Consider the following 22,500-nt stretch of genomic DNA (forward strand, 5'->3'; position numbering starts at 1 on the left):
CCCCCCTTTCTCCCCTGTCTATGCTGTCCTGTCCAATAAAGGCCTAAAATGCCCCAAAAACCTCAACCTGTTTTAGCATGTTTAAAGGTATACATTTTGAAGTAAACCGACAAAGTGAGGTGAAGTCAGGTCATCTGACTAACCAGAATTGACCTCAAGACTAATCGTATCCTCTGTGTGCTTGCGTCAGGAAGGCAACAAAAAGCAGGCATCGGTTACACTCGGCCATGTCACTGTCACCATCCCAGGACACAGAGGGCAGTGAGATAAATCTAGCTGCTTCCCCCAAAATAGAGCACGGGCGTCCATTAGAACAGGACGCAGGGTGTGTGGGAACAAGCAGAGGTCACTGTGGTCAGCAGAGTTATTTCTGTAGCGCCACCGGACCTCCAGGAGGTGACGCCCATTCATTCATCCGACTGCCTGCCAGCGGGGCAGGGGACACACACAGAAACAAAATAATGTGTGCACACCTACATGCTCTGCCAATGGACGATCAGTATGAGTGGGACCTGTTCCATTTGATTAAACGTACTGTGATAGCCTCCGAGTTACCACAGTTTTTTTGTCACCTAGAGCTATTTGTGTCTTTTTCTTTGTATGTGAGTGTATTTATACCAGAGTTGCCTGCTGGTGTTTGAGCTGAAGGACGATGGAAACACACCTGGTTCTGACTGACCTCATGTCTCAGACACACTGTCTCTCTGTCTGTTTCTGTTTCCTTGGCTGGCAGTACAGCACGCCCTGGTTAATGGATCACGCTTGTGGTTTATTTCTGCTTCTTTTGCTGAAGTTAAATAGATGATTTACGGTAGCTCACAGACATGGCTGCTCACTTTCTGTAGTTGCAAAAACACAGGCCTCGAACAAAAAGGAAAGCACTCCACACCAGCACTCCAACAGAATGATTTCTTACAGTCTCTGTTTCCTACCTTTGTTCTTTGAGCCTCTCTCACTTCTTCCTCTTATACATCAACGCATGCACACGCACACACACACACACTCACACTTACTCACACACACACTCAAATAGACACACATCAATAGTCCATTAGGAGTGTGTTGCTTTCGTTACCTCCAGCTTGGCCCTGAGACAGCCTTCAGAGTGGAGTAGAGCAGAGCAGAGCTGGCCAAGATTGCAGTATATATAGCGAGAAGTCTGGTAATTGCCAGCTCTCTGTTCTCTCTATCCTGTGCGTCAGGTGGAAAGTATGAATCTGTGGTATCTGGGGACCACCCCTGCTGCGCTGCACCGCATCTCGCTACAACTGTCTGTCCCTCCACAGCGCACACATAATAGGGGGAAAACAGAGAGCTTAGAGGCCTCAGAGAGTCCAACAACTGCCACTCTAACATTACACACTGCCATGGGAATAAAAATAAAAACAGGCAGCCTACACTTAAAGGAGAGAGGCACCTAAAGATATACTGTGCCTTTCCAAGAAATCTCACTTTTCATGCCTTTCTTACTACACAGTATTAGGTGCTAGATGTACATGTAATGCAGCTTCTCTGTTGAAGTGGAATATATTTTTGTTTTGTTTCACTTGCCAGAAGGCAGAACGAAGGGTCAAGCAACACATAATTTGAGTGGTCCCGAAACATTGAATAACATCACAAATAAACACCCTTTAAGGCAACTAATGACAATCAAACATTTAACTGTCAATTGCACCTTTTGCTTGTAATGTAACTGTAAAATACCTAGACATTAATATAAATCTATCAAAGCTTGAAATATCTGCTTTAAGTAGTAATGCTGGATACAAAAAAAGCCAACACATGTCATCCGTGTTTAAAACCCCATCTTTCTAGTTTAATTATATTGATGTAAAGGTAGTTGTTTGGTCGGATAGCATTGCATTTCACCCTTTAATGTTTAACATTTAACTAAATGTTACGAGAGTATGAAAGTGAACTGCTCTCATGCAACCACCCTGCCTAAATAACAGCTGCATGAAGAAATGAACAATTAGAATGAATGCTCGCGACTGCAATGAGGTGATAATATGACAATAAAATGCAAGTTTATTTTCAAAGGTACAAAACGGTCAGCAGTGATGTGAAATATACAGTATTTGTGGTTAATGGACATTAACATGCAAAAGATGTAACTGAACAATACATTTTATTTTATATTTTATTCTACTCAAATCATTTATCAAAGAAGTGTTATTATACTGCAAAGGGCCTCGTTGCTTGCAGGCAAAATAAACAAAGATGATTTATTGTCCTTGCAGCCTTGTTAATCATACCTGCAGTATGGGCTATGTAGAATTATATACTAGTGTTTTTTCAATGTGTGGCCTTTACCAGCCCTTAGAATTTATACAGGTGTTGACTTAATGGTCTTTTTGTGCAGCAGCCTGCCAGATAGCAGTGATGTAGTTAAGATAATGCTATTACTAGGTTTCCCCATCCTCTTACACATAGACACACATATTTATGAATTACCTTGAGCTAGTCATATCTATTTCAGCCTTAGACTCAATCTTGCCACAGATGCATCCAGATAAATTTTTTAGTATGTCTCATTTGTGGAGGTAATTTGGCGCAACGGGGTAATTGTGTATGTGTGTGTTTAGTGTGTGTGTGTGTGTGTGTGGGTGGGGGGGGGTACCCAATTTCAGGCTGCAAAGCAAATGGCCTTGGAGATCAAGGATTATACAACAGATTTCTAAGTCGAGCTGTATTGATTGGCTGTGCCCCTGGTGATCTCCACGTTGTACCTTCTCCATGTAAGTGTTTAAGTGTTGCTGCCTTAGTGGTCCCCTTATCAGTATCACCCCGTGAGCTATAAGGCCACAACAACTGATCCGTATAAATATGGCCTATTGTTTTTCTAGATGTCACTGGATATCCAATGGACCAGTAATTCAGTGGAAACTCTGTGTATGTTTTATTTTTTTTAGGTTAAGGTATTATTTTAAGTTACAGGGTGGTAGCTTGTCCAATTGGCTATATTAAAATATCAAAATTAGCTAACACTTCCAAACAGAAAAAAATGTTGTTGTTGTACTGTTGTTGTTGTACTGTTGTACTGTAACAGTACTGTTGTACTGTTAGCACTTTTATTGACTTGTTGTGCATATTGTAATGTGCAATCTTGCAAACAAAGAGCTGGGAAAGCAGGATCTCTCATACTATGCAGAAGGCTACACTTTATGCAATCAGAATTAGTTTTTTAAAATGTGGTCATGAAAACAATCGTCACATGTACTTTGTTGTTACTGGCAATCCTCGTCTCAGTAAATTTGTGTTGTTGGAGTCGCTCCACACTACAGCTGGTACTGATGAATGTCTGAACACCCAGATGCTGCATTTTGCCTTAGAAACTTTACATTGGAAATTCAGATCCTTTTCATTTTTGCACACCAACAGCATTAATCACAGCAGTTTTCATCATTTCTAATGCGTTTTGATGTGTGGTCTCATACTGGGTGGCACCCCTCTGTGACTTCACAGTATCCGTCAACTTCACCAGTTTGAGGTACAGAATTAAAAGTTAGTTGTCCTGCCATTTAGCCATCTGTTCTGCAACTTCTTCTTCTCTCCACTGCTTTCTCTCTCCATTGCACTCCATTCCCTCTTTTTCTCTCATTTTCACTCATACATTGCAAATCAGTGAACACTTTACAGCCACATATTTGAAGTTTTGTAATAAAAAAAAAGAAAGCAATAAAAGCAAAAAGCCATATACAAAAAACAAGATATTTAGGCAAAAGGGGGTTGAGATGGGTGTTGGGATCTGGTTAACTCGTCAAATAGGCCCATTATGGGGTAAGATCAACAATGGGGATTGATGTGTGCTAGCGAGGGGAGAGTGTGTCCAAATCCCCTCAGCTCGCGCAGCCATTACAAACAAGAATGGATTAGCCAGCTGCCCCTTGCTGGGACAGTGAATGGATGAGAATGGAAAAGATGACGGAGGCTGCTCTTCTCCAGCATTATCTAGATAACAGGCCGGGGAATTCAATAAGTACCGGCCTCATCAGACCTCATCAGCTCCCCCAATTAAGCTGCACATCATGGTGGGGCTGGTTGCCATTGGTGACAGATGAGAGCCGGCATGGCGGTGTGCTTGCCTCTGCAGCAGTGCTGTGCTGCTTCACATTCCTGACATTATTAAGGTAAAGGCATTGTGTGTGTGTGTGTGTGTGTGTGTGTTTGTGTGTGTGTGTGTGTGTGTGTGTGTGTGTGTGTGTGTGTGTGGGACCGGTGGTTTCTTTTGGAAGAGAATCGTTAGCACTGATAAATATCAGATACTACTAATTTACGGTCCACACTGACACTCAGGCCCACGTACGCTGTACTTCTTTTGTTGAAGCAGCATTGATGAGCCGCTGATAATCAGGCTCAACTTAAACTAAGAAGGAGTTAACTTCACCACGCTGGCGCATGTGAACCTTAGTGATATTGATGTTGTGTGTCGATATCTCTCCCCTCCCACATTACCTCCCTGTGTTCCCCCCAAGGGTCAGAAGAAAACGGCTCTCACACATCGATTCGGGCCCATTAACACAGACTGAGCAAAACAAAGTCTTTTCATCACTTCTGAGATGTTTAGGCAAGGACTAACTCAAAGTTGTTCTCCACAGGTCAACCTTTCTCTCTCGTAATCACCCTCATATTGCTCTCTCAAGGGGCTGAAAGGGCAGAGCTACTGATGCTAGTATAAATAATGCTGAAGCGTTTGCTAAGTGTGTCATTCGTCCCTAAAAGAAGAATGTGCTATCAAACTGCCTTCATACTTTGTTTTATTTCAAAAGATTAACCCTCTAATTATCTTTCAAAATATTATCTTATTGAATTTTGCTTCAACAATATACTCAATTGATCAGTTTAAACTTAATTTGAAGGCGTTAGACAAAGCATCTAATAGTGATGACACATGCTAGATGCAGTAGACCCGTGGCAGACCCGTAATGATGCTCTGCAAGTAAATTGCAAAAGATGGGCTGCGTTGTATTTTTTTTTAATAACCCTGATCAGAGCTTACCAATCTAAACCAATTTAAACATTTCAGGAAATAAGCCAGGAAATATTGCAGTTTCCTATGAAAACGATATTCTGCACAAAAAGATGCCACTTTTTTGTCAGCAACTTTGTTTTAGAAAGACAGGGAAATTAGTGTCAACACTGCTCGAGAACAAAGAGAATACCTAAGGAATGAATGAATGATGAGCCATGGGAATGTCTGCTGTGCTGTTTGAAGTACAGGGGTCTGTCAGACAAAGCGCAGATGAGTGGGTTAGACATCTTACTTTGGACCTATCTTTGACTTTATAGTCTTATGAATCTGGCTACATGGCGAATCTGAAATTAACCAGCCAGTTCATAACCTTGTCTGTGCCTACTCATGTTTCCCGTGCTTATGAGGATACGAAAATACTATAGATATTGTGTATAATATAATATTGTACAGGGATTTTGTTCTAAATATATATCTGTTATGTGTTTACTAATAGTTTCATAAAATAATCTACTCATACTTCCTATCTCAGTTGAAGGTTAATAATAGCCTTTAAACGAGGTTAAAAATGTAACACAAGTGACAGCACAGCATCTGTCAGTTTTGTTACAGTAATGAGATTACTGAAATGAAACAAGACAAAGTAATCTATTGGCGGTATCACTTTTAACACACCATGTCCAAAAATGGCACTCAAGATTATTTGGGTAGTAGCAAGAAAACAAAGAAATTAATGTGTCTTAAAATGGCAAAATAATTTGAGAAAATAAGGTAAAAGAGAAAGAGGATGTCGATGAGAGTAACAGATACGATTTTTATGAGGGTGGTGCACAGTGCAGACCTTCTGTGTATGTGTGTGTGTGTATGTGTGTGTGTGTGCGTGCGCTGCTCTTTTGAAAGTTAAAGAGCAAAGAGAGCTGCACCTGCAGCTTCTATCAACCGGTGGAAAGCTCCTTTCAGCACAGCTTTAATTACAGTCTTTGCAGCTCTGCTTGGCTCAGACAGGCTGGTCTCAATGCAGCCAACCAAATCCTCTCACACATAGCTGCCTTCCTCTGCCACAGAGTTGCCTGATCCCTAATCAGCCACGGTGCCACTCTTCATCGATCCCCAATCAGTTACAGTAAAGGGGAGGCTATGGAACCCCCCTTTCCATACCCCTCCCCTCGCCCCTTATTAGTCATGTGCCCTGCTTTCATTGACCATAAATCAACGTCACTGGCAGCATTGATCGTCAATCACGCCCAGTGACATTATTGATCTGGCTGGTCCCTCGGCTATAGGCCTGCCCTCAGCCCTCGGCCCACATTGCAGCCCTGCTGTGGCGTATTGATCCCCCTCAGATACAGTATTGAGGGCTCTTTATTGATAATTCATTTATTGTGTTGTAATTTCATTTTCTTTGCTGTCCATACCGATGTTATTGGAAGCCCCCACGGATGAAACCTAGTTAACAAACACAGCCTTTTACATTCTCCACCATGCTACACTGACTGATGCGGCTTTCTTGTATTCGCAGCTTGAAGCATATTTTCCGCTTCTGCTTAAAAGTCATTATCAATCTGCAGTCAATGTTAGCCTAAAGGTCAGATGACCCTACTTATGACAAAAAATAATATGTTTCAATCACAAACACACCAAACATCAGTTGTTTTTTTTCCATGCTGGCCAACAACAAAGGACTGGTTGTTATGCGCTCTGAGTGTGAATTTGTGTAACTCCATGAATGTCAAGCAGTGTGGTGCTGGAGAACACCATGCATGCTCAGCAAAAATGTATTCTTATAAATAAACCTAAATTATTTTTGCTGTAACATTATGTTGAAGTTGTTTAATGCTGAGTAAGAGGGCGTGTTTGAATGCTTGATGTGAATAATGAATCCTCACAATATACTAAACCCGCGCTTACAAAACATAGACTTCAATGCATCTTCTAAGGTGTACTTGCAGATCTGATTTATTTTGATAGTGTCATATATATATACCCATAGATTTTTGCAGTAGGTCTGGTGGATAGGTAGTTCTGTTGAATTACAAAGCCCCCATCTGTATGATTCATCTCTGTAGATGGTAGGTTTCACGGGTCACTGGAGGCGTTGGCAGTGTTATAATACTCTGCTAACAGGGACAGAGCTGGCTTCACTGTCTGCCCACACAGGCAGTGACACAGACAGTGACAGCAGTGGTCAACCCCCACAGGCAAAGTACAGCAACAGCTGCTCTTAAGTCAGTCTGCCACAGCCAAAACGGTTTGCCATGAAAAGAGAGCTCCGCAGGCCGGGACCAGTTAATGCCACAAGCCCACAGTGAACCAATGAAGGTGTACTTGGTATGAATTCCATAAAATGTCAGTCTCAGTATTTGTTGTTACTGTTTGAGGGAGGTCTTTTTCTTCTAAAGTTCATTTCATGGCAGAATTTGTTATTGCAACATTGCAGATGCAATGATATATTGTCATACCTTTTGTTATTTTTGTATTTAAAGGGGAATGGCTGCATGCTAGTTTTTCAATTTAGCATTACAGACACAATTTCTTCACTGTAAATTTGGATACAATTTTTTTTTATAATACTGCATTCCATATTGTCTCAGCTTTTTATAGAAAGTGTGTCTCTGGACATCTGCTCATAGCATAAATGTAATGTGTAATCATAGTCTTGGATCATTGTTCTCATCCAAAGTGCATACATAACTTATTGTAATGTAAACGTGAATCAAAGTCCATGTCATGGCCGAGAGCAACCTTATATTGGTAATTTTCCTCTTTTTAAATATAATGTTGTATTCTCTCTAATCCAATCATATTGGCAGAGAAATGAGCCGATTCAACAATATAGAATAATAGACCTTCACATTTGTCCATGTTACCAACTCATAGGGCTGTGTGTCTTAAAAACGATGATACCAGTACCAATGCCAGTGCTCTCGGTGATACTGATGTCAATAGAGTACAAATACAAAGTCATATACACCATGCTCAACCTCACCACACCACAGACTATAAGGGTTGTAGCTGCTGTGGTAGTGGTCCAGTCACACGTCGCATTAAATTGAAGCGGTAATTGGCTGCAAGCAAAACCGTACAAATAGTGATTTTTTTCACATCTGGGTACAAAATCATCAAATGCAAGTAGGACTGAAAATGTTTTGGCACTACTTGGTACTGGGTCATTCTGGGCAAAACCTTAAAGCTGAAATAATTTTAAATGTATCACCGCATAGCTGTTTCATCAAGTCAGTGATAGAGAAGTGATGAAGACCTTTAGGATGAGTCTCCAAACCAAACAGCCCATCTGCTTGGCTCACCATTTGTCTGTGATATAGTGATGTCACATAGCTGATTGCGCATTTTGTTTTCTTAGCTGGGATCCTATTTCAAATCCACTCTGTGAATAGTATTTTTAATCTCATACTATATTCTTACAATTTTGAAGCGACCACAATGCGGCTTCTTGTAATTGCGACCCTGGCCAGCTGTGTAAAGCGGCCTCGGATACTGAGACCTACTGCAGCAACAGCAATGTTGGCATTGTCGAGCAGCATGTGTGGGTTTAGCATTAGAAACATCTGCCATGGCCACTTTAAAATTGCAGCTGACTACAGGAACCAGCATCACTAAAACTATGCCATTTGCAATGAATTACGTTGAGGACTGTCTGCATAAATGTTATGCCAGTGTATGGATGGAGGATTGTGAGTCGTTCATTAGTGCTGGAGCAACACACATCCACTAACTTTGACTCACTCACACAACTCTGTCTACTCTGTTGTTTTTAGTAATTTGTTTACTCACTATGGAAACCTTAGCGTCGGGAATGGCAAGTGGAATTAGCTGATTAGACTAAAATGAATTTCTCGTTTAACTGATACCTCAGAGCGAGTCTCACAGGAGTTGGCTAGCAGCTGAAAAAACACCGCCTGTTTGGCATTGCACTTGCTGTTCTCACTTTTACTGTATGAGCAATTTAATTCAGAGTCAGTGAGGCGCAACCATATTTTCATCTGCTAAAATAATTACAGCTATATATATTCAGAATCTTCTTCACTTTTTCTGTTAGATCATTTCACATCAATGCCCGCGTATCCCTGGTATACCTCTAATCTTGATTTTCCACTGGGCACGTCTGTGCTGTGTTCTAGTTGTGTTCCGTCCTCCGCCACGTGCCATACTACACCAGGAGCGTCTGATGCGGAGCGTCCTGCTGCCTGACTTGCAGATTATATTGTCTCTAAGTACTTTACAGAACAATCATGTGTTTAATAAGCTAGTATCTACCTTCCACTCCAAGCTCTCCTGCAATTACACTTTATCCCTTCTTTTTTCTGGCGTTGTAAAAAAAGATCTGTGATGTCTTATGTTTTTCCAGGAAAAATATACAATTAGAGGGTGTCTTTTGGTAAATTGACTGGATACTCTTGCTGTTTAACTTGCTGCACATGTGTCCAAACGCCCCAGAGAGACACTTTACACGTCTTGAAAGGCCATTGCTCACTGGGTTTGCGGTGCACCTAGGACACAGCGCAGACGTGCCAAGTGGAAAATAGAGATTAGAAAAGTGATGTGTGCCTGTTTTTACATGTAAGTAAGTATTCCTATTCCCATAAAATGGTCTCAGTCAATTGTAGTTGTCTGCTGCGTTTTAGACCGACTGTGTGCCAGACACACATGAAACTCATCTCATCCATCAGCTTTATTTATTTGAATCTGGTGTGCGACCAGACTCTGCTCAACGGTGCATGAAGAGATAGAAGAGCAGAGAATAGATATATATATATATATATATATATATAGATATAGATATATATATATATAGATATATATATATATATATATATATAGATATAGATATAGATATAGATATAGATAGATAGAAAGAAAGAAAGAAATTGGAAGAGAGATGGGTAGACAGCGCATAACCACGACAGAGAGAGATGCGATCGAGGGAGTCGGACGGAGAGAGTGAGAGATGGATTAGCATGTCAGAGACTCCCTACATAACATTACTCTTGTTAAGTGTGCAATAGCTCATCGATCAAGCTTCTACCGCCCGCATCCAGGGCTCTTTCCTTTACTTCCTTTCCCGTAATCCATAATATCATCTCGGGCCTATACTGGCTGGCGTGCTGCAGGAGCGCTCTGTGGGAAGGTCTGAGCAAGAGCTGATCAATAGCCATACAGCATGTGTACCAGGTGCAGAGTGAGAAGCAATGCATTGTTGACATCCTTCTACCTATACTAATCTCACTCATCTATATAGTATGTCTCGTAAAGGAGTGGAAACTGGACTTTGGCTGTCACTTAACATTGCTGAATCTCTCCACCCTCTGTCTCTTTCTGTTAATGTCTCGCATGTCTTTTTGTCTCTTTTTTTGACACTTATCTGTCTTTCCATCTATCTCCCTCTTCTCTTTGTCTCGCTCTCCTCTCAGCGCCCCGCTCCATTTATCAAGCGGTGTCATTGAGCCATGTGTGCCGTCCCTGTCAGCAAAACGGCAGGCAGACTGTCTTCATTTCCACGCTGAAGGATGCGAGGCCAGCGTAGCAGTTGTGAGAGCTATCGACTGGGATCTGTCAAAGCCTTCCCTGTAGGGAAGCTGCTGTCGACTGCCTTCCTGGTTGGCGGCCATTCTAAGCTCGCCTGTTTTACTGTGAAAATGGCGACATATATGCTAGAACACCATAGTTTTCCAGTCATGTGTTTTTCTATCATTACCACTTCATCTTTATCTATATCTAGAACACAGTCCCTTGTGTTCCCTTCGTCGTTGTGTATCTCTCTCTCTCTCTCTTTCTCTCTCTCTCCTACTCTTTTTTTCTCTTTCCCATAAGACACAGCCTCCTCAGTCTGGGCAGACAGGTCAAGCTGGCTGATGGGAATCCGACAGTTGTTGATCCAATTAGAGATCCCTTCGAGCTGCGTCAGAGTACCACACAATTTCAATAAAATACCATCATCTCTCTTCTTTTTCCCTCCACACACGCCCTTGCAGTACAAACACAGTGAGCCATCCAAATTCATTTTCAGAGATTTTTAGCTCATGGAACTTAAAGCCAAGAACCTGTAGAAATCTTTAACTAAAGTTGTCATTGAGAACTGGAAAGATTCCTGTCACTGAAGCTTTTCAAATTGACATATTTTGGTGCAAGTGACTGAATAGTTCCCTCTGTTCGTCTTCTCTAAGGCTTAGCACACACCAAGAGCCAAACCAAGGCCAACCCAGTTTGCCTCCAAGCGCTTGTGAGAGGCCTCTCAACCGTCTTGATGTTGAAAAGCTGGCAGTTTAACTGAGAAAAGCCCTTTTACCCAGCCCTTCTGCAGCTTGTGGGCATTCCTGCATTGGTTTCACCATTCAGGCCAGACAGATGTACAGTCCAATTCTGAACGAATGAATGTATGCTGTGCTGACACTGATGTCTTATAATGCACATGCTGATTTGCATTCATGGATCAAGATGTTATTCAGCTGGCCTTGCGAGACCATCCGGAACACACGCAAGCTCTCTTTGTCTACAGATCTCAGAAAGAAAAGGAATGGTGGGATCTGGTGTTCTCGCTGTGCTGACTGTTATTCTGCACACAAAGGGCTGATTTATCCCAGATGTTGGCCCATAGGAAACAACACTAATGATTACTTACGCAATTCTGCAATAATAAGTAAACCTTGCAGCAAGCTTCAATTTAAATGGCTGTTGTAATTACACTCTCGTACAGAAGTACATTTGCATGCACATATTGGTTCATTTTACTGGGTGGTAATGTGTCTATTGATGAGCAGAAAGCCATGACAATCTTTTCAGAGCCAAATGCACAGTCTGGAGTGTGATTGAGCCGAGGCTGTGATCAATGATGATCAATGAATGAGGCTAGCAGCACAGACATCTTACTCTCACTAAACTGTCTAGCACCGCTCCTTTTGCTTTTGTGTGTATGTGTGTCCGTGAGTGCACACTCCACACATGCATGTGTGTATGTCTGCGGTCACCCCTCGTTAATGTGTTTACCAGTTCCTATGGCAACCCACATAAAAAACAATTAGAAGTTCCCGGAGAGCACCTTGTAAGTGACTGTTGTTGACTTCGGACCAAAAGCACTTTATGAATTTTCCCATGATTTAGGAATATGATATGATCTAGGAGCAGCAAATTGGTTTATGACTGAACTTTTCAAGCAGACTCCTACAACACATAACCCGACTGGAGCCATTCTGAGATGTGTTGTACTTGGAGCCTGTGACCAAAAGACGCAGCATCAGCAAGCTAGTGTGAGCAGCCAGTGGCCTAGTTTATTCTGGGCTGTGCCAGTGATGATGGTGTGTGGTTAGAGGTCTTTCAAAGGTTTTTAAGCTGGCAGCAGTTTGCATTGTGTGTGTTTGTAGGTATTTCTGCATGTTTTCCAGGTTTGAAGCAGAGACTTTAAGGGCAGAATGTGTGTGTGTGTGTGTGTGTGTGTGAGGGTGCGAGGGAGGGAGGGAGGGAGTGAGGGAGTGTGCATGTGTGCATGCGTGTTTCAGGGCTATAGAGGGGTGAGTGTGATCACAGGTTGTGTGGGGTGGTATGAGGCTGTTGATCTTGGGCTGGAGTCTTAAACAAATTGGCTAGAGCGATGTGGGAAGTGGGGATGTAGTCACAGGGGTAACGTCAGCATGCTCTGTGTCAGATTCTCCAAATCTCTCCAATAGCTAATTATCTCCCAAAGTGCCAGAGGAGAGGTTTGGAAGAGCTTTTGTTGTTTTTCTTCTGCAGCGTCTCTCTTACTTTCCCTTCTCGTCAACATTCTCCTGGGCTGACTCTGGAAAGTTTAGTCCCATAGTAGACCCTAAAGCAACATAAACATATTTTGTGTTTTTCTTATTTTTTTTTTTTTTTTTTCAATAAAAAGTTTGTTTGCATTTGTTTGGCCCTATAGTGGTCTTTTAGCAGCACGTACAAACACACATACACACACAATTTAGTTTGTACTGATTTTCTTATCTAAAATGTAAATGAACATGATTATTTTAGCTCATTGGCGCCCAAATTATTTCATTTAACTGGAAAACTCCCTCGTCACAAGTTCACTTGATTTCAGCTTGTTTTATTGCTATCACTACCTTGTCAACCCTGACAGCACTTCTTTCTCTCCTGTGTTGCGATGTTGTAATATTAGGAAGGCCCAAGCGCCTCTCACAGGAGATTAAAGCATCAACAATTCTCTCGGTGGGTGTCATCTCTGGCATGGCGTGATGAAAGGTCCCATTGCTCACCTTTTGCAGACAGCCCCGCCATCGGCCTGTGTCGTCACAGAGCAGCCGTGTCACGAGCTGCCAGGCCTGTAATGTGAACGCGATGACAGGAGAGCCGTCAGGTCCCTTCTAAGCCACCAGGTGCACGGCAGTGGTTCAGTGTTTGGAAAAGCTCGCCAGCTCAGTGTATTGTTCTGTTGCTGAACTGTACAGCCTTTACAGAGGGAACGAGTGTTTGATCCTGGCGTAGATTCTCACTCTGCCTCTGTTTTCCCCTTGTTTTTCCCACCGTCGCTCACCTGTTTCTCTTATCTGTTTCACTCACCAATTTTTTGTCTGCTTTTCTCTCCCTCTCTGTACCACTGTGTTTCTTTTAGTTTATCCAACTGTCTCCCTTGCCCTCTCTCATCTCTCCACAGTCTGCTTCCAAAGAGATTCCAATCTCGCTGACGCAGACAGAAAAGGGGATGGACACTGTTAAGACCCCCAGATCCCCAGCCAAGAGAGCCACTCGTTTCTCACGAGAAAAGCTCACTCTTTTACTATCTTCTTTCATTGAGCCTGTCTTTCTTCAGCTTTTTCTCTCTCTCTCTCTCTCTCTCTCTCTCTCTCTCTCTCTCTCTCTCTCTCTCTCTCTCTCTACAGTATGTCATTGAGATTCCTCTACCTGAATCCATTTCTGTCTTTGTTGGCGCTCACCTGCAGCTCAAGTGTGAGAAAGTGCCCTTTGACAAGTTATCTTTATAGCAGCGTAGGTCATGGCAACACTTTCATCAACCTTTTATCAGTGATTATTATGCATATAAAAGGCTGTTGATACAGAGGCAGCTTAGATTAGGTATCAGTACAGAGGGCTTTTCCTTTTTAATAACATGAATAACCGCTATTTCATGCGCTGTTTTGCTGCTGGTTGTTGATTGACACTTGTCAGCTCTGTATTGCGGTATCTTGTGTCAAGTTCTCTGTTGCTTTTGTTCTTATCACGTTAGAAATGGTTAGAGTGCCTCTAGTGTTCGCTCTGGGAACAGCAGTATTGATATTTATGAAAGCCTCTACTCAAACAACACACCCCTAGTGAGACGCTTGCACTGACGGTTGTGTAGTGGAAGAAGGCTTAACATTTCAAATAAAAGAATATGTCTGTTAAAGTAAAACATGGAGGGATTATGCATCAGAAACGCCTTCTAGAAAAAAGCTTTGGCTGACAGAGCGGTCTTGCATTGCCATCTCTGAGGTATTTACAAGAGCGATTACTGTGATTATTATTTCAACAATACCCTGCAATGCTCTTTCATGGGCTGCCAGCCTGGGCTGGGGTAGCAAGGGCCTGCCAACATCGTTGGTCTGGGAATTTTTCTAGGAACTCCATAGGAGGGCATAGAGGAGGGAGGAAGGCTGGAGGAGGGAAAGACAGAGATACGATGGTCTCTGTCCTTCTGATGGGTCAAATGAGGAAGACCTTCTAACGTGGTTTTGTCCTTTCTCCCTCCCTCTCTCTCTCTCTCTCTCTCTCTCTCTCTCTGCAGCCCCCACAGAGCCTTTGCTGTGTAAATTTGCCGACGGAGGGCAGAAGAAACGCCAGAGCCAGAGCAAGTACCCTCAGAACGGAAGGCCGTGGCACAGAGAAGGCGAGGTAAGTTACACCAATGAAGCTGTCCTCCCTATACATGTCACAGAAGTGAAAAGAGTGTTTTTTTTACTCTGACACAACTGAAAAATAGTCTTTCATACATGGAAGCTGCAGATCTCAACATAAACAACGCTTACTAAATCCTTTTAAAAAACAATTGAGTAATTGACTAATCGCAAAGTCCTAATCTCTGTCTGGGACGGTCTCTAGCACTGAGACAGGGGTTACAGTCGACTAAACTCTTTCCATTCCATCATGATGACACTCTAAACAAGGCAGTTACCTTTTAGGTAATGGTATTTCTAATAACTTTAGGCTCCATCCTGCTGACAAGGGCCCTTGAGAAGTTGCTAACATCCGGCTTTATGTAAACCCTTACTGCCTGTCATTTGTATTTACTTGAAGGTAGAGCGGCGTAAAAAAAAAAATATATATATATATATATATCCCAGATATCGATCAAACTGCTTGGGATGTATAGGCGCTGTCACATAAATTGTATCTCAAGCCAAACGCCTCACTGAACACATATATTCCTGCCATACATCAGAAACCATATGTATACACAGTGCTATGTTAACGTATTCCTTGGCAACATGTGGAGGCAAGGTTAAAGTTGCTTCGTATTCTACCAACTAGCTATATCGGGAAGGACACACAGAGGAGACAGGTAGACGAGTGCTTCAGACTGGACTATATGGAATATGGTGAACCCACACACACACACACATTCAGTGATGCTGACAGTTGTGCTGAAACTGCAAGGTAAGGGAAACCAGGACAGATGAAATGTTTGTCCTTCAGACGACACATGCTCCGTGTGTGGGTGGGAGAGATGCTGTGTGTGCGTGTTTGTGTGTCTGGTAGGGGCTGGTGAAGTATTACACTAGCCGTGTGTGTTTGTGTCTGTCTATCACATGTTCAGCAGCCCTAACACCTATAAGCCAGTGAAGCGTGTTTAACCTAAATCACATTGCTACATCCCTTCGCAGGCCCACACATTGACAGGGTCAGCTCAGTTGACTGGAGTTAGAGTGAGAAGATTGTGTATGTAAGAGTGTGTGTGTAAGTGTAATAAGGATAAAGGAAAAAATCCTACACTGCCAAAATGGAGGAAACCCTCCTTTTGGCCTTCTGTTGTATTATTTCACACCTATTACCTTTTCTGCCTTAAACACACTTGATCCTTTGAAACTATACAGCTGCGTACCGTGTCACACCAATGCTATGACTAGTATATTTTTATAGACTGGTAATTTGCTTTTTCCAAATACGTTCTAGGGGAAACAGAAATTGCTGCCTAGATAACGTTCGCCGGCAAAATCTTTCCCTTCCAAGAAATTTAAAAGCCATATTGAAGAGGTCATGGCAGGTGACACAAAGCACAAAGGACTTTAAGACTTGAGACCTCATCACCGCCTCATGCTATAAGTCATCATTGCCTTTTGCTGACATTTATTAAGATTACAATCTTAACTTATCTTATCTGTAACTTTAACCAAGTGCTAAGAGTTCCCTCAGTATAACCATAAAAGATTTTGCAGTTACAGTTTGCAGGTACTGTACAATAAATTAAAAGCATTCCTCTTTTTTTGGATAAAAAACATAATTCGATCAGCAAAAATGTCTTTGCTAATGTACTGTAGATCAATTTCATATGAATGTAGGTTCAAAGGGCCCATATTTTGAAAGATTTTGAGGTGTTATTTTTTGTCTCTGGTGCTTCCACACGCACACAAAACTATCCATGCTGTATTGAGTGAGATATGAGTTTCTGAATGTGTCCTGCATTCAGTCTCTGGGTGAGCTGTTCAAAATCTGCACTGCTTTCTATGTAAATAGCCGAGACAAAGTGTCTAACCGTAGCACATGCTAGCACAAGCATGCCAGCTTGTTCTCAATGGCAAAACACTGCTACAACAGGCACTAGTTCACCATAATCTACAAAAGAACAACTTACGTGCTCCTGTTCAACAAGTTCCACACTTGTTCCACAAGTGTGCCCATGTTTAGAAGAAGTCTCCCAGCTAATCCTGCCTTGTAATGACCAAAGTTGGAGAAAGAGTTATCTAGCAACTCCCAACAAAGGTAATATAGAAGTAAGATGTCTCACGTTGTAGCTAACGCAAGTGAGATGTCTCACTCTGTAGCTAAAACAGAGACCTTAACTCAGAGGGTGAAAACAGGATCTGCAGCAATGTGCTGTCAACAAAAACATGGTGTTTTTGTAAAATAAAACATAAAATCCATAACCTTATTCTGGTACAACCTGAAAATACAATTATGAACCTGAAAATAAGCATAATATGGGCGCTTTAAATGAATAAATAAACGGCATCACATATACATTAGGGAGAGAGAAGAAAGAAAATGATGAGGGTAAAGAGCATTAAATCCTATATTAAATGTGTCTATCTTAATGCTAATAGTGATCACCAGTTCATAGAATAAGGTTAAGTTTAGGTTGAGATTGTAATGCTTGGCATATAGCAGAGACTATTAACAATAGGGTTAAAGGACTCAGCTTCATTTTAACCTGGTATGAACATGCAATCATATACTGGATATTGATATCTGAACACACAGTAGGTATTTGCATTCACACCTGGTATTAAAAAGCATTGTCATTATCTCCATTATGTCCACAGTGTGATCTGTCATCTGTAGCGTTTTACGTTTTATTTAGCTTGCTTGAGAGAGCAAAAGGAAGCAGATTAAAGTGACCTTACAACCTTACATTCACACCTGGCTAAAATCTGAACAGAATGCAAGTCAGACAACCTCCAGATATGGTCTGCCTTGTGTGTGTGTGTGTGTGTGTGGGGGGGGGGGGGGGGGGGGGGGGGGGGGGGGGGGGTTGTCCTTCTAGTCATTGATCAGCTGTACAGATAGGGCATGGGAAGATGGGAGATAGGTATCACATGTTAGTCCATTTATCAGAGCTGAAGCAATTCCTCACCTCGCTCCCAAGTGTTAGACAGATGAAGGGGAGCAACAGCCCACGCCATCCACGACTCTCTCTCCATGTCTCTTTACCTTCTCTGTCTACAGTATATTTCACTCTGCTGGTACTCTTTCTCTCACTCTCCTCTCTTTAAGCACTCTGTCCTTCTTGCCATCTTCCCAGATCACACAGCAACATATGGAGGGAGAGAAAGAAAGAGTGAGGGAACACATTGCATGATCAGTCAGGAGTTACAAGGGGTTGAGTGCTGCAGGGTTTGCTGATGGTGAGGATTGAGAAATACATGACAGATTTTCTTGTAAACTACCCAAAGTGGGAGTCTAGAAAGTGCTGTCTCATGCTGACAAACATATTGGTCAATGCATTTTTTACTGCTGCACCCATGCAGACAGGCACGAGTGCCATGGGTGCTCATTCTTTTCTCTTTCTCTCTCCCTCGCTCTCTCGTACTCTCGCTCTCTTTTCACTTCCCAGCTCTTTTTCACGAACACACACTCCTACACACAAAACTTTCAAAGTCACACTTCTCAAGCACCTACTCTAGAGGAATAAGCGAAGATGAAAAAAACATTTGGCTTTCCACTCTGTGTGAAAGCCGGATGTTTTTGTGCGTGTGGCCGCAAAAATACGATGGCTCTGCTCACTTTTCCAGCATAACAGAACAGGTGTCCTTACAGCTGCCTAATATAGGCTGCCCTCACCTGACCCTTTTTCAGGATCTGTGGGTTGAACAATTGGATTGCTTAAAGTACATTTAGCAAAACGCATTCATATTTATATTGAAAACGCATTAGTAACACAAAATAGATTGTGTACAGCCAAAAGCACAGATAAAAAGTTCTTAATACAAGATCATTTCCAAAACTTGAGCAGCAGCCACAGACTCATTCTGTGCTGCTTTTTTTGCCACGACCCAGCTGTCATGATACCACATTATGTCATTTTTTTCGGGTATCATGATGCAAAATCTTTTATCTTCAAATTCTTTGGCAAGACATTTTCTGATAAATCATCATATTTACTTAATAAAGTAAGGTACTGTAACTCTGTTTAGCCTGCAAAAAAAGTAACATATCTACTTAAGCTACTCCCTGTTTGAAAGCCTGGTCTGTTTGCAGCATCTTTTCTCAGGGTCAAGCTTTGTTCACAGGACCTGTATTATATCAAGCAGTTTTTTCAGTCTTGAATTACACTCAGTCATAAAAACATACACTGTCTGTCTCTGTCTTTTCCTTTCTCTTTACGGCAGAGCCAAAAGCTGACTGCATCAGTAATGCACTGAGTAAGTCATTGGCCATGCAGAGTCTCCGGTCAGGAGCTTCTCTGCTGTGGAATTCATCAGCACATGAAACCAAGGGCAGCACTTAGGGGAGTTATCAGCCTCATCAGACAGCTGCCACGGCTATTACCGCGCATATGAACAGACACTCCCACACACAGACATGCAGTCTTGACTACATTTAGTGTAAAGAAAGTTTATAAATGCACGCATGGTGACTTTTGCACATATCAACTCACAGACAGGAACATCATTAAATGGTGAAGGTGACAATACACAACGTTTAATGTATTTAAATAACATAAGGTCAAGTCCTTTCATTGGCCTATACAGCTTCACATGAAATGTGAAAGCCCTTTTTAAATTAGTGTAGTTGTGCAAAAGCACTCTCCCAGAAATTCAACAGAAAGCCGACCACCACTCACGCATATGTCCACCCGTCTCGATAGATAGAGTCTCTGTTTTTGCTCTCTGGTGTGGGTTTGCTTTAGGCTCACTGATCCCCCTTGCTCCTCTGAGCCAATATTCCTTTACCAGTATAGCTCAGTGTAGGTAGCCCTCTGGAGGAACAAGGGCAAAAGAAGTGGTACGGAAAAACGGGAGGAGGGTAGATTAAGAGATGAGGGATGGTGGAAGGTAGGGAGAGAAAGGAAGAGAACACAAGATGATGGAGAAAGAAAGAAGACAGATGGAGAGAGACAGAGAGTGAGTGTGTGTGGGTGTGTGTGTGTGTGTGTGTGTGTGTGTGTGCGTGTGTGTGTGTCTGCGTGTGTGTGCGTGTGTGTGTGTGCGTGTGTGCGGACTGATGAAATCTGCCGTCCTCAGCAGCCTACCGTTAAAAGAAATCGGATTAGCTCTCCTCCGGGAGAGAACCTTCAGGAATGCAGATGACGGATTGCGCCGCACAGGTTTCTCTCCTGGACTCTAAGAGGGCCTCACACACACGTTTCCACACACACCATCAGCAGACAAAGAACTCGGTTTTCCGTTCACTCCTTTTCTCTCCAAAGGGCATTTCTTTATTCCCTCTCATTCATAAGTACATGATTGTACGTGATTGAAATTGAAAAAAAGAGGCGTCCTCAATTCTAATTCTCTTTGTCCTATTGACGAAAGCTTTTTCCTACATTGGTTTTGTCACTGGTCAGTTTTTTCTAATAAAAAATGATTTGATTTTGATATGATTAAATTAGTTTTGTACAAAAGGAATCAGGGTATACATCGCTTTAGTCCCTAAATACCATAAAAGTACAGCATATTATCTTGGTGACATTGGTGCAGAAACATATTGACAGAGACATTCAGAACAATGTAGTGTATATATACTATTCCACTTAGACCAACATATTAATCTTATCTAGACAAAGGTATAGTCAGACTGGAAAACAGGGGAAACAACAAGTTTGGCCCTGTCCAGATGTTAAAAAATTAAGCTACCAGCACCTCTACAGCTCTTTTTAACACGTATTATTTTTTGTGCTAAAAAATAAAAATAAAAACACTCTTTTCATCTACTCTCAAAAAGAAATTGAACACATTTTCTAAAGCACTGAACTATTATTTTAAATATAAAGTCTTTTCATTAGTCACATTTTCCCTTGTTGCAGTTTAATAACATGTCATATTTCTTCTGATCCAACTCTTTTAATGTGCGATTATTCCTGTATTTTCTTTTTTCTTTCAGACTGGCATGGCGTTAACATATGATCCCGCTGCAATGCAGAATGGGTAAGAGCTTGACGGTCAATTCATCCTTGGCACCAACTAATATACTCACTTCTTGGCTTATAGGACCCCAGTCAATACCACTGCCATATATGAAGATTAATGTAGTGGCTGCACTTTGTTACTGTTTGATTAGGACAATCTATATGGACTTCAAATATCGGTTTTCATTTGTAGGGTCGGGTGAGAAATGGCATAAGGTAGCTGAGTGAGCTTGTGTGTGTTTACGTGGGTTTGGGTCTTAATGAATGTGTGTGTTTCTGTGTCTTTATGTCATGACCTAATGGTGCTGTGGAAATAAATGACCCGGTAACATGTTTTATTTTTCCCCATAGTACTTAGACAGGAAGGAGAATGTTGAGGCTCCCCTCTATCTCCCTCTGGCCTCAGTCATTGACAGGAAGCTCCTCATTCCCCGCTTCCTGAACCATTTATCCCCCAATGACTAAAAAACTTGATGAATAGCAGCACTCATTACACACAGCCTGCCATGTAAAAGCCTGCTTTGATGCAAATCCACCAAATTATAATCCCACAGATATTTGTGATAAGTAACAGACCTGCTGGGAAAAGGAATGAGTCACTGTAATATATTAAACCAGAACATTAGCTTAATGATCATGATCCAGAAAAATAGGGGGAAAGGGTTAATTATTCAAGTGCTAATGCAATGTAGAAAATAAAAAAAGAAAGTGAATCAGCTCACGAATAAAGTAGAAGTCTATAGTCAATTTAATTAATATGTTGATGCGAAGTAGAAAATAAAAATGCAGTTTAACTAAAAAATGTGAAACAAAAAGGCCACTTCACATTTGTCAGACTTCTTATTGGTACATAAAAATTCAAGTGCAAATTGGGATATCTATCTGTGCATTCATCCGTTTTCTGCCGCTTATGCAGGTCGTGGTGGCAGCAGCCAAAGAGAGGTAGTCCAGACATCTCTTATCCTCAGTAATGTCTTTCAGCTCCTTCTGGAGGATTCTGCCGTGTTCCTAAGCCAGATGAGATATATATCTTAAGATCTCTGGAGCGTACTGGGTCTATCTCTGGGTCTCCTACCATTTGGAAAACCTCCAAAGTAAAGACGCCCAGGAGGCATCATGACCAGATGCCCAAACCACCTCGACTAACTTCTTTTAACGCAAAGAAGCAACGGCTCTACTCCGAGCTCCCTACAGATGTCTGAGGTCCTTGTGTTGTCTCTATACGAGTGAGCCCAGCCACCCTACGGAGGAAACTCATTTTTGGCTGCTTGTATCCCCTATCTCTTTTTTTTCACTACCCAAAGTCAGTGACAGTAGGTGAGGGTTGGAATGTAGATTGACTGTTAATTCAATCCTTCTTCACCACAACAGTCCAGTACAATGCCTGCATTACTGCTGACACCACATCAACCAACCTGTTGATTTCCTGCTACATTTTTACTCTCAAGTCTGGCAGATTTTTGAACGCCTTCCCTCGGCCAAGAAACTCACTCCTAACCCCGACGGAGCAATCCACTGTTTTCCTGTAGAGAACCGTGGCCTCAGACTTAGAGGTGTAGACTTTCATCCTAACTGCTTCAAATTTGACTGCAAACTGCCAGTGTGTGCTGGAGGTCAAGGTCTGATGAAAAGAACAGTCCCTTTACTCAACATTCCTCCTCCGGGCTGCACCTTGAGATCCTATCTATTGAAATCAGAAACAGAGTCGGTGACAAGGGACCAC

General features: G+C 42.0%; 1 protein-coding gene across 1 annotated transcript in view; it reads left to right on the top strand.

The window, feature by feature from the left end:
- The window catches only part of LOC117957183 (RNA-binding motif, single-stranded-interacting protein 3-like), a 140,281-nt gene that overhangs the window by 88,006 nt on the left and 29,775 nt on the right, over positions 1-22,500 (top strand). The window contains exons 6-7 of the mRNA XM_034892779.1: positions 14,721-14,827; positions 20,753-20,796. Coding sequence (XP_034748670.1) covers positions 14,721-14,827; positions 20,753-20,796 — 151 coding nt within the window. The remainder of the gene's footprint in view (positions 1-14,720; positions 14,828-20,752; positions 20,797-22,500) is intronic.

The sequence above is a fragment of the Etheostoma cragini genome, chromosome 14 (genome assembly GCF_013103735.1).
Source record: "Etheostoma cragini isolate CJK2018 chromosome 14, CSU_Ecrag_1.0, whole genome shotgun sequence".
Classification (NCBI taxonomy): domain Eukaryota; kingdom Metazoa; phylum Chordata; class Actinopteri; order Perciformes; family Percidae; genus Etheostoma; species Etheostoma cragini.